The 20,357-nt window shown below is 42.3% G+C and overlaps 1 protein-coding gene across 2 annotated transcripts in view; it reads right to left on the reverse strand.

Moving 5' to 3' along the window:
• The window catches only part of mcu (mitochondrial calcium uniporter), a 55,535-nt gene extending 39,936 nt beyond the window's left edge, over positions 1-15,599 (reverse strand). For both annotated transcript variants that reach the window (XR_011178018.1, XM_069144964.1), the window contains exon 1: positions 14,999-15,599. Coding sequence is in view for 1 of the 2 variants with exons in the window: in XM_069144964.1 (XP_069001065.1) it covers positions 14,999-15,115 (117 nt within the window). In the remaining variant the exon portion in view is untranslated. The remainder of the gene's footprint in view (positions 1-14,998) is intronic.
• Positions 15,600-20,357: the final 4,758 nt, after the last annotated feature.

Raw genomic sequence — 20,357 nt, forward strand, 5'->3', positions numbered from 1 at the left:
TTTACATCTTGATATATTACTGGTGCACTGCAATATTGTGGCCTTGCTAAAGAGCTACTCTATGTTACATATTATGAATGCAAACTCAACACTTTGCGCTGCTCCTTCACATCAAACATGTTCCATTAGCAAACCACTGTAAAGCTTTTATTGCAAAGCAGCTATTGGAAGGCATCCTTTTTCTGATGGTATTTCATCAAACTGGTCTAGATTGAGTTTGAAATATTCCAATGGAGAAAAGGTAACAGAAGATTCAGCCAGAATCACCTGAGTGTGATAGAAATAAAAAGTTAACCTTCCTGTTGTCCTCGTTGTCTTTCGTAACCCAAAATGAATTTGAAAAGGGATTTAAAGCAATAGGTTCTTATAGTAGTTTGGGTGAGCCCAAGCGTCAACCAACAGTCATTTCACTCATTGGTGTGTGAACTGCCGTTATGAATCCTCGAGTGTGACTTTTTGTCTGTTGCCATCCTGCCAGCTTGGAGTGGTTTTGAGCCAGAAGTGACCATATTTGAACAAGCTGGGGAGGAGCGAGCAGTGGATGTGACTCAATTTGATTGGAAACCAGAGAACACTAAGCCCCGCCCACTGATTGGGGAAACCTGACTGCACCGTGGGCCTGTCAATCAGACAGACACGTCCCCAAAAACACAGATTTTGAGGCCTGATATCTATTTAATGATGGGATTATTTTAAGACAGACCACCAGAAAATTAATAAGAAGGAAGGACATTAGCTAACCACACCATAATACCTTGTGGGGAAACTTTATTGACATTTTATTCCATGAGAGAAGTTGGATGGAAGACTATGGAGCCAGAGGCTTTTCGAGAGCCTCGGTGGTATTGCAGTTTAAGGCACTTCTGCATTGACCTCCTTTTTAAGACATGGAAGCTATGTCCATTTTTATATATAGTCCATGGGTGAGCCTAAAACTTCAATGACATCTACTGTATTGTGCGTTTCTGTTACACTTAATGCTGCCAACAATCTGACATCACAAGTCCTGACCACACTGTGACAGTGACACAGAAGAGGTGTCAAAATCGCATCAAAATTTAAACACATCCAAGTCCATCTTCTTCTATTTTTCAGCAGTAGCCTCATGGGTTTTAACTCCACCAGAATCTGCCAGACACTGCAGCCATTTTTTCAAATCAATGAATGTGTATGCCCGAGGGAACAGACTGCTGAACCTGACCTATTCTGACACTCCCATGGGCTTATACTCGAAAAATGTATTTTGGTGTGTAGTAAAATGTTAGATGAACACAATGTTAGGGCAGAGTTATGACCCAATTGGCAATACAGAAAGAGGCTGCCAAATTAGACTTCATTTATTTTTCCGTGGGTTTTTTGTGACAAATGTAAACTGAGCCACAGCAAGAACATATATATGATTTATATTCAATTTTGCATCAAAAGTTTACAGTTCAAGAAAAACCTCATTTGAAATTCAGTAATTCAAGCCTGAAATGAATCATAGAGTTTCATATATTTCAAGGCGCCCAATGAATGAAAGGGAGTAGAGAGTGCAGTGCAGTAGCCAAGTAAACAAGCTGAGGGCTTTGTCTGCCAGAGCAATGTTGTACTGTGTCTTGCTAAATGAATGATATGAAGAATGGAGATGACATTTTTAATACGTAACAGAGAACAGAACTATGAGGTGGATAACCTTCGAGTCTCAGTTGGAAAAAGGACATTTCCATGGTGCTTAGTGTTACCCAGGCAACAGCAGCACCAGGACTTTTGAATAGCTCTAGGAACATGTATATTTACTTCTCTTCTCACCTCCAAATCAGCCTCTATTAGCCACACATGCACGTGAACTTTGTGGGCTTGATTTTTGACAAGATGAATTTCTCCTGTACTCCTAATGGCCGTGTAAAATATCTGGATTTAGAAGAAAGCTCGATACATTGCAACTTTAGAAACCCTGCCTAAGGCTGAAAGTATAGAATCACTGAAACTGTGCCTGTATTACATATCGAAAAAGTCTCCCCCTTACTTCGCCATCTCCCCTCTTTCTTCTCCCTCCATCCCTTTTTCCTTCAACCCAGTTCATGCCCAGGCTGGGATTTCCCCCGGGTTCCTCTAAGGTTGGTAAAGGCTCTGACAGAGCGAGTTGAAAGCTCAGCTGGAGGTACATCACTGATCCACCCTGATGCTAAGCTCAGCTCTTCTGCCTCCTCACCATTTAACTATTTTCCCTGGAAAAAACAACAGTGAGGCTGACACCTGGTAACAGTCTAGCTGAATCACAAGCATTTGATCTCTATGCGGTGGCTGCGTGGAGGAATAACTGGGAAACCTTTTCTCTGACAGGCAGATAATTGTCTCCTCCCTGCGTATAACAGGGACGTTTCAGGGCTCTGTTGCAGATGAGCAACACAGCAGCCAAAACACAACACAAGGCACACAAATACCAGGGTCAGAGAGAAGTGTGTGAATTTTTTCATACAGACCAGAGAGCCCCACCCACACTCAGATCAATGCCGTGGAGACAACAGTTACACTCTTTTACCCACAATAACAAAACAAGGAAATAGCTAAGGCTAAAATGTTCAAATAATTTAATAGAGCTGTCACACGCTCGACATGCTGCCACTTCTAAATACCTCACGAGCAACGTAACGGAGCACAATTACAGTGAGGCAGACACATCCACGTGCCTTGTACAGGCTGACTGTCGTTCAAGATGAAAATGAGATCTGTGCTTGTGTGTCTGTCCACACAAGATATTTTGCATGCATGAGGGAAAGGAGCAGGGCTGTATTTATGCGTGTGTGTGTGTGTGTGTGTGTGTGTGTGTGTGTGTGTGTGTGTGTGTGTGTGTGTGTGTGTGTGTGTGTGGGTGGCATTAAGCGTGGCAGAGTGATTCAAACTTTACAAACACAATGGTCCATGTGCTGATCACATGTTTCTAAAGCAAAACGGATATAGTTGCTACGACATCTGCAACCAGCAGAGCGGTACAAGCTTGTCTTTATTTACCAGACTGCTGTGACAACTTTGTCCTGACAACTACATATGGATAAACATACTTTTACCTAAACTAAGTCACAATCTTCTCCTCCACAATGGCTCTCTCATCACAAAACCAAAGCCCAATGAAGACTGTCTCCATGGAAATGCATTTTCCAACAAAGTCTCCTCTCCACCATCTCCTCAGTCCTATTTATAGAGTGGCAGACCTCTAGCTAGCTGGCAAAGGATGAGTAACAGTATAGTGAGAATGGAAATGTCTAGTATCTCCACTTCTTCATGCTGCCTGCTTTTTTTTTTTACTCACAGCTTAATTTCAAATCAAAGCCTTTGAACAAGTGTTCACACAAACAGCTGACTAACAATCCACAGTCTCACAAGAAAAAAGGAAGGTTTTGTGTGTGTGAATTTGAGAGAAGCTTGTTTGTTTCGAGCTGACGCCAGGCCGGCTGATTATGCATGTACACTCATGCCATACAGCAGCGTGCAGGTGACAGGTTCATCGCTAACCTTCTCTGACAGAAGGTCATGGGACTCGCAGACTGTGGCTTTTTGACCTCCGTGTGCAGAATGAAGATGAGAAAACCACAAGTGTTTTCAAGGTCAGCTGCTTCTTCCTCAATCTCCATCAAGAAAAGTGGCAAAGCTTTGTGTGTGTGTGTGTGTGTTTGGGCGCACAAGCACATAACCAAAACATTTCTGTTTTTCCTCACAGGTCTGTCATACAACAAAATGCGAGATGAGTATAGCTATGGCACACCCGCTGTACTGCACAGCCTGAGCTTATTAAGGAGCAACAGACAGATTTCTACCTTAGTGCCTTAAACAGTCACAGCCTGAATACACTGTCAGAGCTCATAGGAAAAGTATTCCCCAATCACGCTGATTGTGCTAATTAGCATTAGCCCACACAAATGTTATGCTTATTAATACCACAATGCAGCTGCACCATAAAGATGAGCTTCTACCAACGGTGCGCGTTAACTCAATGGCCAGCAACAACAATTATGGCTGTCGGCTTTCATTAACAAACACAATGACCGCTAACGACACCAAGGGTTTACATTGTTTTAATCAAACACTGCCATATCTGTAGTGCTGCTGATTGTACTATTGAATGTTCCCAATAAAATATATTGCATCATACCGTTGTAAGTCAAGAGTTAACTGCTCTGTTCATCCAAAGAACAAAAGAATTTCAAAATCAGGCCGTCACGTCAGAGACCTCATCAACAATGGATTATAGCAGCAGAGCTATTTACATAAGCAATTTACTTACTGCTCTGCTTTCCGGAGGTGCCTTTGAGCAGAGACAAGATTGTATCTCACACACACCGTCCCCTCTAAGTCCTTCCTGACTTCTGCGCACAGGAAGACAGTGCAGCACTGTATGAAGAAGGGCACAGTGGTTTAGAATAGACGAAGATGGACTGGCCCATAAGAATATATGTAATGGCAAAAACATACATCTGTGAGACAACGTTCATTTGCCAACTGTACGAAATCTTTAGTTGTATTAAGTAAAACCAATGGGCGGGACTGATGGATGTCAATCTTACATTTACAGGGTTTTTGCTACAGTGTAAAGTGCATCATCAATGCCCTGCTTCCTACATAATCAGAACTGATATAATAATTTGGACATATGTTCAAGGCCTTGCAACACTTGCACAATCCCCCACTAATAGGATTATCAGGTCAGAACCTCCCACGAACAAAGAAATATGAAATATCATTAAAATGACTGGTTGGTTTGAATAAGACTCCAAAGTTGCTAAGGCAGCAAAAGACAGCCTGAAACCCTCAACACCAGCCTCCCCCCTCATATTTAACCCCTCCCCACCTCTTCTCATGCCCATACAACCAGGCATGCTTACTCCATATGAGTGTCTCTCCAGGCGTCATTGATCCACTTTTGCTGGTATAGTGTGGGAGTTAATTAAAAGAGGCAACACTGAGTGCTCAGACCACTGATTCATTTAAAACTACAGATCAAGTAGTCATGGGAGACGGGCTTCCAATCAACAGGAACATTATTAGGAATCCAGAGTTGCAGAGCGGCAAAATACTATATATGCGCACCAAAAATTACACTCTTAAAAAATATATGAGGTTAGATTACACCTGCTGTGACCCATGCAAGACGTGTTTGTCTTGTCTCTCTGGTCCAGATAATCCTTACAAATAAAACAGTTGGACATAAAGAGTTAGAGTCCATTGTTTAACAGAGGTGTGCACCCCTGTTTGCTTTCTCCATGGTGAATACCCTGTGCGTGCTTGTGTCGACCGTGGCACCACTACAATCAGGGTAATTACAGTGCAAACAAACTGGGCTCCCGGCCGAAACAGAAAGACTGGCTTTCTGGGGCTCATTGACTCCTTGGATGTTCCTGGAGTCTGATAAATCTCAGTTAAGGCTCACTTATCAGTTGAGGCTCACTTCTTGACTTCTGGTTGTGTAATGAGGCTGTCACAAGCGTCATTCACAAAACACAGACAGTTCATTTCAGGCCCTAGGCAGGCTGGTTTTGTAAAAGCAAAGAGGGAAAAAACTGAAATAAAGACGTTTTGTGAGTCAGCATAAATGGCCCTTGAAGTTCTCGGAGGAAAAAATAAAACAAGGGAAGGATTTTCTCATACATCATTTACTGGCCCAAAACAAATCAACTCAGTTGTCTTTGATGTAAATTTATGTAAGAAAAGTAGATCCAAGTATGTGCACAATACAAATTTAAAAAAGCGCCCAGTGATTAAAAACATTGCTCCTGATAACCATAAGTATAGCCTGGCTCTGCAGTGATTATAGTCTGGAAACACGGCTGGCATTAACGGCTGGCTCAGACACTCTGTAGGGTGGACCAATCACAGAGCAGTATACGTGGATAAGTACGATGACATTGAAGTCGTACGTTTTTTTCTAAATGTAGTCACATGAGTTGATTGATTGGATTGAAGTTAAATCTGCTCTAATCGTTTAATCCAAAGTAAGATGCAATGACAGCAAGCGATTCCTCTATGGAGCGTACCCAGACCCGTATAGTCACGCAGTGATTTTGGGGGCCAAAAGGAAACGAAAAGTAGACAAAAAGTTTGAATATTAGAATCCAAAACATCGGTCCGGCTGTACTTTAAAATTGCTTTTGTATTCATGGAGACAAAAATACACGCTTCTGTTTTTTTAGATCACAAAAACTTGTGATGTTCGGTTTCTTTGCTAAGATGCCCTTCACGGAGATACATGTCAAATCAGCACTCTTCTTTAATTGGTTCTTGGCACAAAGCATGAAGTACCAGTAAAAGTATGCTTCTTTAAAAAATCTCTGATCTGATTGCTGTAGCTAATGTGTGCTGACCACCCAGGGTAAAAGAAGCACAAGTGAGCCGTTGCTAAAAAAGAAACAACAAACAGTCGCCTGCTTGGCACCATGCCTCACTAAGCCACCGTGAAGAGATAATTCCTCTCAAGTCGACACTTACTCCCACTAGCCACAATGACCTCGACACAAGGATGATGTCACAGCTCTCCATACATCCTGTTTAACCATGACCAGCAGAGCCCTCAGTTTGCTAGAAACCCAAGTATCTTTCATGCAGGTTTCCTTCCAGTGAGAGCTGTCTACATCTTTCCACTGCACCTAAGGGATCAACTGGGTTTATCAGAGGAGACATTGGCGCATACGCTGAAATCACCGGGACAAAAAAAGTGTAACGAACTTGAGAATGTCAAGCCCTCTTGCCATTAACCTAGTGCATCGATCCAGCAGGAACAAAAGGACTACTTACGAGCTTGTGTGTGTGTGAGAGTGTTTCTGCATCTGTGTCCAAACGATTAGAGTGCTATTAGCCTTGTTTAAGTTTGCAGGAATCCCCCTTTGATAGAGAACTATTTAGTAATTTGTACGCTTTAGTTGCCTTTCAAGGGACGACCTCCAAAATCTACCATACGTGTTGTATTCTATTTTGGTTAAACTGTAACCTAATGGAGCAGAATTGCATCGTGAATGCCAAGTAATGTATTACCCATGCCTCCACGAGACTTTCAAAGAGACCTGGATGCATATATAAATAATTTACAGAGTATTTACACTCAAATCGGTTGTCAAGAGTCTGAAATGTGCTGCTTCTCCGTCAAACATGACAGATGCCACTTAGATGTATACGCCTAAAAACTGATTAAACTTTGGAGGATACTGATAGTCACAGCAATTCAAGTTTGCAGCAGCAGTGCCACCAAGTAAAAACATCACTTTAAGGCGTGATTGAGCATTTTTCCCTGCGTAGTTTTTGCTGGAAAGGGGATAATGGTCTTCTGAGTAAAATTCTAATTTTGAAGGAATAAAAAAAGCGCTCTGTTCTGTAGTAGTTAGACAGAGACAATAATCCTTTTAGTTCTGCTGGCAGTGAGATGGGAAAGCTGTAATGCCAGTTTCTCTTCAGTGAAAGAGGTGAGCCTGGGGCCAAGGGAATCCTCACATCACAGATTCCCAACATTCGTCTGAATAAATTTCCAGCCATTACTCCATCAGTAAAACAGGACTCATTCATACATTACGTTTCCGATTCCAATTAAGAGCTGCCTCACCATCCACAGAAAAGCCAGGTTCTCCTCTCCTGCTGCCCTGCCTCAATATGACTGTTTTCTGCTTTTCACTGAACAATAGAAATTGATGTACGTGTCAATATGCCATAGTTTTCAATTCAATAAAGCAATAAAGCTGTGTAGATAAGTGGGAGCACGCAGGGATACTGGGCAGAACGGGTTCAGACAATACGTCTCTTTCATGGGACTGATATGAGACGCTCCGCACACAATATCTATCAGGACACTATCTAATCTTGACTCAGTGTGCCTGCTTTCCCCAAATCTGCTGCTCAGAGATGTTTAAATTGCTGGGCTACATGCAAATAACCACTGAGAGGGAGAGGCTTATCCCTGAGGAATGGAGCAGACAAACCTGAATTCGAGGCAAAATTTATTTACTGACTAATAAATTCCAGGCACTCACAAGTTTGAAAGTTATATAACTACCCACTGTCAGTGTCTCTGGGCTCAGCTAACATCTATCCAGCTCTGCCGCTTGTAGTATTTCACCATTAACTTTGTATAAACAAGGGTAGAAAGAATCGATACTTCCTGAAGGAGAGGTCAGCCCCGCCTTTCTCACTAATTAGCTACATATGGGAGAGTCTTAATATTTCACAGGGTGATCTTCAACTGAACTCTGAGGGAAGCAAACTGGGATTAATTCATGACAGGATGCAAATGCATAGGATATTACCATACTCATATGACCGTGTGCAATTAAAGCGATCCTAACTTTAAGGTCATGTGGCCTGCAAGTAACCCCTCACCTTAAATCCTCCCCAATGCACTCTTGCTGCTCATGTTGAATTTGCCAAGGTTTTGTGTAAACTGAAGTGTCCTTTTGCAAAACTCAAGCAGTGTGTAGATCAACAAAATGACAGCACAACTCCTCAATCTGGAAATGCTGCAGCATAACTGTCACATATTTTTGACAGATTTGGGCCCAGCTGACCTTCGTACAAGTCAAATCTGCCCAGTCTAATTTATACTGCTCATTTGGACCTGGCATTCGCAGAGATTTGTCACAATAATGAGCTTGATTCCGTATCTAATGGCATAAAAGGCCGGGCCGCCAATGACCTTCAGATTCGAGTAGTTGCCCCACCTGCCCTCCTGGCAGAGGATGCCACCAGTCTCAGGTCGAGAGGGGGTAACCAAGCGTCGCCTCCATCCATCATCGCATTACACGCGTTGCCATAGTTTTATGTCCTTTTCCGACATGACTGGAGACACGCTGGGCCACACAGAAACATGGGAAGCAGCTAATTAGTCAATGCCAACAGCAGAGCTTCACCAGTCATTTACCACTTCAAGGGTGAAATCCCTTCCAGAGTACTAATGAGGACTTCGTCCACCACAATAGTCTCATCTATTACAATACTGCAGCGTCTCCACAATGAGCAGGTAACAGAAGCGTGCCGTACTATACCGTATACAAACAAGGGGACAGCAACACTTGCTTAATGCAGAACACTTTTTTCAGTGTCTCAAACGTTTCACCATCCAGGGTAATTCTATGTGACCACGGGGCAAACAGCTGGTGAGCGTGAGAAAGGTTACAGTGCTGAGCAGGTGCATGCGATGTGATGGACTCGGGAGAGCGCAGGGAAATTAGAAGAAGAAAGCACAACGGGAAACAGGACACGCACTAGCATATGTTTGGAGACCCAGCAGAGCCTAAGAGGAAGAAAGAAGGCAAGTTTTTCCTCTCTGTGACAATGACTTGGCAAAATAAATACCTTGTTTACAAAAAATATGCAGTAATTTAGTTATAAAAAATTATGTACTAGTTAGAAAATTGCATGTTGTCTGAGCATGACTTGCTGCAGTTGAAGTCTGGAGCAATTAAATTTTAAAAACCTAATGGGCGATGAGATGTTGTAACTATCACTGTGCACACAAAATGCAGTATAACGACTAAATTAAATCAACGAGGGTTAAAGAAAAACCCTGAAAGAATGTAACCTCTTCAGTTTCTACAGCCGTGTATTTGTAGTACTTGATATGATTGACTGTCCTGAGACTGAACTCTGACAAAGCCCATCTCAGGCCTTAGCTCAACCATTTCACAAACCTGTCAGCCTAATTGCAATGGATACAGTGAGAATCTCCGTAGAAAAGTGTCAAAAAAAAAAAGGGTGCAGCAGAACAAATGCACCGCTCTCAGTTTCAGTGCAGCACGCCTGCCCGGTCAGCCATAGAGCTCCCAAACCACAGCAGACACTGGAAATCGCTCTGGCTACCTCTCTACGGGGTGATCGCCACCTGAGCTGACAGGAGCTCTGTCAGGAGCACAGCCACTAAAGCCATCAGCATTTCATCACTGCACTCACATGACAACACACACTTATTATTCTGTTAGATTGTGACACAATCCATGGCATTATCACTACACTGACATGAGATACCAGCAAAGACACTACAACATGAGTCTTACAGGTAAAAATGAGACATAGCAGGCCTGTTCTCCCTCAAAAGTCCCATATTTTACATTTTTACTGTTCTATTTGCAGTCTTATCCATAACAAGATATTTTTATGGTTTTAAGTGTTAAAGCCATCTGATTTGCATCTCTTCCCTTAAGCTTCTCTCTGGAGCTCTGCCAAAAACAGGCTGTTTTGTGTCTATGTCTTAAAGGCACACTGATATCAATGACCCTCTCTTCTGATTGGTTGACTCGTTTCTCAGTGACATTAAATATTTGAATGTGTCTTCAGGTATTTAGTGGGATTGAGAAATGAATAAAGATCATTCGTAGTCACTGAGCATGGTATATACTCAGAGGCCACTTTATTAGGTACCCGTGGCAATTAAATGGATTTATGATGTATATAATTTCAGAAGGTTCGGGGTTTTAATTTTTTACAGTCAGAGGTGTTTATTAAATTAAATTAAATGATACGATGTACTATGCAAGTCATAGTAAGTGATGGTGTTGTACTGCACAGCATTACATTTAGTGGTGCACCCCTCATATATATATATATATATATAAACATTATAATGCCATCCAGTACAACACCTTCTTTAATATTAGGCTACAAATGGACATAAAATTGAGTTTACACATTCCTGACAATATCAGTAAAGATAAAACTGACAGTTATAAAAAACTGTAGAAGCAAGATTCAATAGAAACAAATTGCACAAGTGTAACTCATAAATTGTCCACTTAAAGATTCTAAATGTTTATATTAGTATTGAGAATAATCTCTTTTCTGTTGAACCTGTTTAGTCAATGCTGCATATTTTTACAAAACTACCTCAGCCCTGTGTTTTTTGTTTATCAAGAAAGGCAGGAATGTTGGATTGCACAAAAACAGACTGCTATGGTATTATTCAATGCAGTAGGCACGACATCTTTCGATGTCCTATCTTTCAATATATTGTTGCTCATTTGATAATCAAATAATTAATATCTGTATCTATGCATTAAGTCCACTTCACCTCACCTTTTACACCGATACTGTATATGGCCATTTCCGGGGAACATTACCTGATGCAAATAACACAAACATGCGGAGGTCACAGCTCGTGACAAACTCTAAATCTTACTGGGTACTGAGGTCCTCCAGAAGGACAGCGGCAGTCATTCTGTCTCTCGACACGTTGGTCTAACTAAGATAAATTGCCGCAGAAGCAGAGTGTACCAACACACCTGCCTGGCAACACAAGATTGGTCGTCTCACCTCTATTTCCTGTTCATTGCTCTGCAGCTCACCATCTAAAACCAATTCAAACAGTTAAGAGTGGGCAGTCAGGCGGTGGACCAAACTACTCCGCTTTTCAACTGCTTAGTGGGAACAGATGAGTCTTGCTAAATGTTGAGTTACACTGCCATCTTTTTAAATGGAATGGATTTAGTCAAACCAGTGAGCAAATTACTGATGCTTTCATTCACCCTTTTAATGGATATTCCATATGCTATATGATGCTATATTGTATCTTACTTTGTTAGCAACACAAAGACATTAAAGAGGGTCTTCTAATGTGTAATGCTCCACTACTTTTGGAGTTTCCTTGTCAACACAGCTCGACATGATTTCACTGAATTAGTTCTGTGTCCGCTACTGTAAAACTAAAATAAATTCTTTAAAGCAATGTATTCATATAGCATATTCACCGAAACTAGTTGATACTATATGCTAATGTGGTAACGGAAACCATCAAATGATCAGTGGCAAGAAGACCGCATGGTACATTGACTGAGTGGAAGATCCATTTAACAAATCAATCATTTTGTAACTACAACTAAACTCGGACTGAAACTCGACCTCATCACTTTGCCTCATGCAGCCTACCAAGAGTATGAGACCCTGCAAGAGAACTCAGATCAGTTTTCTCACCCACCAAAGAGAACCCTCTAAATTGCTCTCCATACCCATAACAACTGCCCCTGTGTACAGACAGTAATTCAATATCAGCGGTGATGACCAAAGATTATAAAGAATCCTCTTCTAGCAGAGGTACCAGACATGATGTGATCAGATCTGAGAACTGACATGAGAGTCATCATCATAAACCCCCTAATGTCCTACACTGCCACCAATTGTTTTCCACAAGAGCTTGTCTTAAATCTGTCAAACATCAGACTCCATAATGAATAATAAAATTATGAATTAGCTCAGATAAATGACAGCTAATGGGACATTCAATCATCATTTTTACAATATTTATATCTTCCATACAATGCTGCTCTCGGTCATACATGTAAACGTGGGATTAGAAGTGGAGTCAGAAACCACTTTGTCCGTGAATGGTGGGATTACATTAATGGAACTGACTGAGTGGACAAGTCTAGCAATCATTCAGCTATCTTATCGCCTTTAGCATAGCCACAAGTTGAAGTCACTCTCTTATCACACTAATCCGGATAACTTCATCACTTGAGTCCGTCAACACAGCAGGGATAAATTAGTTTACTCCTACACTAATTGGATTAAAAGGCAGGAGTGGGCCTCGACCCCCTGGCCCCAGCTGCAACAGCCACCAGCTACTCAGCTTTAATCATCACATCGTCTTAAATGGAAATATATAACTAAATAAAACTTGATTTGTTCTCTTTTACGCTCACATTTTCTGATAAATCCTATATGTTAAATGCAATATATGGAAATATTGACTCAATTAGCTCATACTACAGAAAACCCCGATGTGATTTATAGTCCTTTTACGAGGATTGTTGATTCGCAATGACTCCACCCCCCTGCCACACATCAGGACAGCAGCGTTTTATATGATAGCTGACTCAATAGTAATCAACTGCACATTAAATGTGAGCCTCTGGAGCCCACTGTCTGCTTTGCATCTCTGAGGAGTCAAATCGTCATGACTGCACCACATTACAGGGGCAGCAGTCATAGCCTTCACTCTGTTCATCAATTACAACTGGGCTCTAGATAACAAATTTGGGTCTTTTGGGACACACGTCCCACTAACAGAGACTACATGCTTCATGGCAACTGTGTCTCCCACTGCAGCTTTATAAACACAGGTCCACGGACAGAGTTTCCACACTGCAGCAAGAGACTCACAAATGAATAAAGAGACTCTGCTGTCACAAAGTGACAGGGCCGCGTTAGGAGCTGCTGCAGCAACGCTTCAGTGGACGAAGACACAAAATGACAGACAAACAAAACCACAACCTGACGAGACTCAAATAAAATGTAAAATTATTAGGGCCAACACAGCCGAGAGATGAAGAGAGCTGCAACTCACCCTGTTAGATCACGGAAGGTTTAAATAGACCTACTTATTTTAGAAGAGGGCAGAATATTACCTAAATTAAATTTCTTCACCGTAATAGTTCACAGTGGGCGACAGCAGCGGGGTCTGGTGTGGAGATATGGACCGTGTGTGTGTGTGTGTCTCTGTTCTGACAGCTACTTAACCTCTAGGCTTGGCCGGTTTCAGAGAGGAAGAGAAGCCTCATTTAATTTCACAAGGCCTGTGGCAAGCGTCCAAATGTTTGCGTAAAGGAGCAGTAAGGAAGGAAAAACATGAGAGAAAACACACAAAGGTAACACAAAAAGTAAGAAAAGAAGGAGCAAAGATAAAAGACTCAAAATATTACAGCAGTAGGTAGTTGTTAAGGGGCCCTTCCATCCTGGGTTGCAATGACTTCCTCATTCTTTCTTATTCACATCTATTCTGTGCCTCGGTTCCCCCCTCATGCAGCTGCTGTAAAAGCTCATCATCTCAGCGGAGGGAGAGGGTAACACAGAGGCGGAAACAAGCTGTGCAACTATTGCACTGTAATGACAGTTTTGTAAACACTATTGTATTCAGGTTATGGTGAGCAGGTTTGAGGCTGCATCTATTGCTACAGTGGCCATGGAAAAGGACTTGAGTCAGCTTTCCGGAAAACCCAGGATCTCCCAGCTGAATGGGGAAACACCCGCAGGGAGGGGAGATACAGCTGGCTGGCTGGAGAGTCTGACATCATTCAAGTGTGGGCTTCCATGTTCCTGTGAAGTCTTATACTGTATGTGTGCATGAATAAACAGTGAGTGTAACTCTGTCACACACACACACACACTCTCTCTCTCTAACTCTGTCACACACACACACACACACTCTCTCTCTCTCTCTCTCTGTGTGTGTCAAGGCTCGGGCGAGTGCACACACACACACACACACACACACTCACTCACAAGCACAACTGTAGTTTTCCCCTCTAGCTCTGTACAGATATTCATTATTCTGAGTTTCTGCTGCTGCACCACCACGCAGACGCTGCAGTTCAAACACCCATGTAGGAGTAGAGAGATGTGGGGGGACCATCAGTCATGGACTGTCAATCAAACCTCCCCAAATCTGCAGCCAAAAGCAGCTCGCACCGAACATCCTTATTGCAATAGCACAAAAATGAGCTCCCCCACCCCTCCTCCCCGGCCGTCCGAACCAATCCCACCACGTACTGCAGATACTCTGAAATAATCCAAAAACCTTAAACGGAACCTCATTCAAATTCAAATTCACATTCAGCGATCAGAATGGCATTGGGGGAAAAAAAAAAAAAATATATGCCTGCAAAGTTGAAAGACGCGGGGGGATGATGAGATATGAGGCATGATGTGAAAGCCGAGTGTCTGAAGGCTAATTACAGTAAACGGCGGGGCAGCGCCAGTGGGGTGTCGATGGGCTTCATCAAGTGTTCCAGAAAAACTGCATTGCCTCTGTCAAAGCTCCACGTCCCACCGTGGATTAAAATACCCACACGACACCGGGACACGTATCGTGACTCATCTTGTACCTCACCTTTCCGTGAAGCGCAACATCAAGAAAAAACATGAACAGAAAAGCTTGAGGCTAGTTAGCTTTACTTCCTTAGCCAGCCCAGCCGCCACAGCTGCCTCGTCTCCGGTTCAGCCTCTGCCTGCCCGGTCCGACACATCTCCCTGTGCGCTCAGACGTCCTGGGACTTACCGGTCTTATGTGCTGATGGTGTCGCTGCGAGGATACAACAACTGCAGGCAGACTGCCGGCCACCGCTCCGCTGCTCCGGGACAACAGGAGTACTGATCTGCACACTTTCGCAGCCATCTCTGTAGTGAAACCTCGCCGGGAAGGAGACTGCTGCGGGCGGACCTAGACGCACCGAAGGGAAGTGGGGAGGGTGGTGGGCGGGTTGCGGGGCTGGACTACGGCTTCATACACATGCCCAGTGTTGCACCAGTATGCAAAGAGACAACACTTTTCTGCGGACTAATGAAAAACAAACATATGCACAGACTGCAGTTCACGTGTCTTCCTCACCTACAAAACACCCCTGTTACTATATTGATTTTCAAGTGTGAATATCATATGATGAATAAACAAACCTGTACAATGCACTACCTTACACTGTTTACACTAATACACCAACACTCACAATCTCTATTAACATTGTATAAGGCTGGACATATTGCAAAATAAAGCATGTGTATGTGTCTAATGCACTACACTGTACAGATATGTGTTACTGTATATAAAATCTCAGTGTTGGACTATATGCACAGCTGTAAATCCAAAAAGATATATAGTGAATAAAATACCACTATAAACATAGTACTGAGTTGCATGCACACTTGTCCATAGAACAGCAGTCAAAAGCTTATATTTCTCTTTTTATTGGCTATTTCTTTCTTTTCTTATGGCATAATTAAACCATCATGAGATGGGAAAATGGCTTCCATATCTTTCTATAGCTGTACACAAAAACTTGCTTAACCATCACTATAGCAATTTTGGACACTTATTGTAGAGCTGACTATCCCCTCAAAGATCTCCAGCTCCCTTGAAAGAGACAGACACAATCTAACTTGTCTGAATGACTTGCTGTCTATGGCCGCACCACCTATTCCTCTGTAACCCTGTCTAATATTAGCTTGTCCTTCAGTCACACTTGTGACTATGTCCCAAAAGAGAAACCTACAGGATCAAATCTAACTGAGCTGCTCTTCAATGACTTTTAAACAGCATGGGAGCTTCTTCCTAATGTACAGCCATTTCAGTGCGTTTCAATGCTTCTGTCCACAAATGACAGAGCATAAGGGCAAGCAGTCGAGAACAAAGTGTATTGTTATTTTCTTCAGAATCACTCAACCACTGCAAATTCAGGGTAATGGGAGTGGTAATGGGTTCGTTTGGTTAATGTATGCCAAGCAGACTCCCCTCAGTGGAATGTAACCTATCTCCTTAATCTTTGACTGAGCCCGTCATGTGATATCTGCCAAACCTGTATTGGTCAATTGAAAAACCAGATAAGATACAGTAACCCTTGAACTGTTAATATACTGTACAAAAGCAAAAACACATTTTGTAACTTTCAGTGCAGTGATTATTATGACAACACGGCTTCATATCTTGACAGTAAAATAATACTACAATAAAAAGAGAAAAGCACATCGAGATTTGGTTGTTTTGTGGTTGATCGTGCTTTTCTTCTGTTTGTGAAATACAGTAATATGTCATTGCCCCTAAAGTTATCCCAATTCCCTCTGTACTTCTTCAGGTGCAGGGCATCATGCTGTGTGGGTGATGCAATTTAAATGCAAATTCTCAGCCATGGACAAGGACCTGCTCAAAGCCTCAAGGCTGCATTGATTCACAAAGCGAATCTTTGTGCGGTGCCCAATACTACCAGCCATTGGCTCACAGAACCCTTCCCACTCCCACTCTGACTGTACAGTGACAGTGTGCATTTACACATGGTGTGTCAGCATTGTAAACAAAAGAACCTGCAGTAAAGTGAAAATACCTGCAGGTTCTAGAGTTCATTGGGTCTTTTAAGCCATGTGCGATTGTGCACAATTCTGTTTGCTCTTTGAATTTTGTTTACAATGTTGAATCAGTGTAGTCAACTCTTAAACAAAGGATCAACAAGGGGTAAATACAATATAGCCTATATGTCAGACCCCAGTTTTTTCCCAACATAAAGATAGGTAGTCACAGTGAAAAAGTAAGACAACAAGATAGCATACAATTGACAGCACTTCTCTTAAATGTTGAGTCCTTCAAAATATCTCAGGCCACTTTGAACAGTAAAAACAGGAGAAATTTGGGATCATAGTCCAGAGTTTATTCCAGTCAGATTGAAACTGATTTAAATTTCAAATTATGCCTCAAAAATTCAAATTTCAAACACATTACTGGTCTGAATTGGACATGGCAACGCAAATCTCGATTTATGCAATTCAAAAATGTAATCTCTGCTGACACTAATCTTTTTTTCACGGTTGTCCTCCATGTGGGAAAAAAAGTCTTCAAGGGAGACAGGACTGTTGTTAACACGCTTTGCGTACATATCTCAAGGTCGTGAAGATATAGTTGGAGGATGAGTACAAATTGAGGTGTGTATACATGTCTGTGCATGATTGAAATGACTCCTTGCAGCATGAAAGAGCTGTATCCCTGCTTCTATGAAAAAAAGGTGACGCCAAAAGAAGGAATGCATGGGTGTGTAACTTCTATTTCATTACACCACCAATCAGGTGCCTCATAATGTAAATGCATCTTATAATTCGGGCACAGTATATGCTGCCTTTCTCATGCTTACATGATGGCTCACAGACACCACACCGAAATATGATGGCTGTAACTAGAGCCAGCTTTTGTCCGCAGGTCCTTACCTGAGCCATCTTTTACCATTACGCAGAGGCACAGCTTGTGGATCAAGTTTCACCACAGTTTTCATTTCACAAAATAGCTCATCTGGGAGTTGTCATGGGTGCACAAAAACTGCTGTTGTTGTAGTAAGCCAACACTTCCCTATGGATTTACAAGTGTGTTCTTCATGTAGCACTCAAAGGTGATACACGCTCCTAAAACAAGCACAAGTTACAGAGGTAGCAACACTGTCTTTATCAAAAACACTTCACGCTTAAAACAGCTGAGCTTCTGCAGGCCTATCTTATCTCCTGCTCCCCCTTGGCACTGCCACAACAATAGAATGGCTCTATTCAGTATGCATTAATATTGTATAGATTGCTGTGGCACTACAACATAAAGGCTGTAAAGTAACCCCCCCTGCCTTACCTGATATGTTTAACCTTCAACCCCATACTAAGTCATACTAATGGGAAGGACGACTCAGTTTATTCTACGTTTATGTCGAATGAGCCAGGACATTGAACCCTAAACATAACCAGATGTCTCAGACATGGTGACATGATTTGTGTGCCTTTCAACTACTTTAGACTGGATATTTGTATTTCTAGGCTGGCTTGTTTTGTGTGTTGTAAGAACAGGTTTTATGTGTCTTGCAATAATTTGAACTCCAACTCGATTCTATAAAGTGTACCTTTTGGGAAAAAAAAACAACAACAAAAAAACGTAAAACTTGCATTGTGTTCTGCATGGTTATGTGATAAATAAACAACTGACATCGTGTCTGTAAATGAGACGAATGGCTCTGAATTAGAGAACTATGCACCGCCATTGTGGACTCTTCGGCCATGCTAAGATTATTGTTGTTGTGAAGCTATTCACATTCATTATGAAATTTCAAGTTTACAATTATAAATTGTGGGGTTCTTGTGATAAATTGCCTGCATTAATGAACCCCGCACTGGAGAACCGCAGACACAGTTAAGAAGCCTCCCTTATTAAACAGGGAGGAAGAGAGAGGTGAGAGTGGAAAGAGGCATTGTGAATTGCTTTAAGAAGGGATGGTGGGGAAAATCAAAAATATAGATAATAACTTCTAATAGAGATGGTAAGCGATGATATCAGTTGCAGTGTAAACGCTTGATATTATAGTTCTTTTATATTAAGACAATGATTACCATCGTCTCTCTAAGCCAGGAACTAAGGGGTAGATATTATCAGGTATCAAGTCTGTCTAATAAGAATACAAACTTCACAGTGGCAACAGTGTTTACGGCACGTATGTTTAGCAATATAACTATGTGTTAGAAATATAAATCTTCAAATTGATTACATTGCATTGATGTCTATAGGGGTAGAGGACAGCTATAGTGACATTCATGGAATTCATAAAGGCCCAAACTAGTGTTTGAACTGAGCTGTGCAGCTTTGTACTCTATCTCCAGTTTATTCATAGCACCATTAGTGTTGATATATGGGTCACATCAAGCAGAAATGTAGTCAGCATTTTCAGTGGACATGACAAGTCCCTGCAACCTGCAGTCATCTACATTTGACATCCCCATGCAGCTCAGCAGCTCCCTAGCTTTTCCTTTCACATGAAGTACATATATTTATATATGTATTCAAGGCAACAATTATAACTGCTGTACTGTGAAAGGCCAGTCATGTAGATGTACTAACATTTTTAAGCTGTCAAGGCATCCATGACTGACAGCAGAGACACCATATCTCCCACTTCAATTCAGCTATGTCATTGAATTTCGTTATATTTTTTAACCGCAAATACAAATGTCAAATTCAAGGTGAATATATTTACAAACCCATATGCCTACATACAACACTTTACACATTCAAACCATTTTTTTAGATGTTAAATATTTTGTATGTGAACCTATGCCTTACTTTCTAATCCTCATTTTCCAATTTGATATGTGAAACTATCTGTCCTGAAAAATATTTAACAAATAGGTACTAATGCTTTCAGCAATGACCAATTTTATGTCACACATAGGCCTATTATCATATTTATCATAAGAGCACAATGTTTCTACTTTGAGGTAGTTTTAGGTCTTTTGATAAGATGACATATAATGCCCATTGAATCTTTGATGTGCTACTTCCACAGTGATAGCAGCACGGAGATGTTGTCCCCGTCCCACCCCGCTGGCTGCGGAGACGTTGTCCCCGTCCCACCCCGCTGGCTGCAGAGACGTTGTCCCCGTCCGATCCTGCTGGCTGCAGAGACGTTGTCCCCATCCCACCCTGCTGGCTGCAGAGAAGTTGTCCCCGTCCGATCCTGCTGGCTGCAGAGACGTTGTCCCCATCCCACCCTGCTGGCTGCAGAGAAGTTGTCCCCGTCCCACCCTGCTGGCTGCAGAGACATTGTCCCCGTCCCACCCTGCTGGCTGCAGAGAAGTTGTCCCCGTCCCACCCTGCTGGCTGCAGAGACATTGTCCCCGTCCCACCTTGCTGGCTGCAGAGAGGTTGTCCCCGTCCCACCCTGCTGGCTGCAGAGACGTTGTCCCCGTCCCACCTTGCTGGCTGCAGAGAAGTTGTCCCCGTCCCACCCTGCTGGCTGCAGAGACATTGTCCCCGTCCCACCCTGCTGGCTGCAGAGACGTTGTCCCCGTCCCACCCTGCTGGCTGCAGAGACATTGTCCCCGTCCGATCCTGCTGGCTGCGCAGCTGCGGCTCA

The sequence above is a fragment of the Embiotoca jacksoni genome, unplaced genomic scaffold (assembly GCF_022577435.1).
Source record: "Embiotoca jacksoni isolate LCO1_2020_lvr unplaced genomic scaffold, fEmbJac1.0.p SCAF_12, whole genome shotgun sequence".
NCBI classification, from domain to species: domain Eukaryota; kingdom Metazoa; phylum Chordata; class Actinopteri; family Embiotocidae; genus Embiotoca; species Embiotoca jacksoni.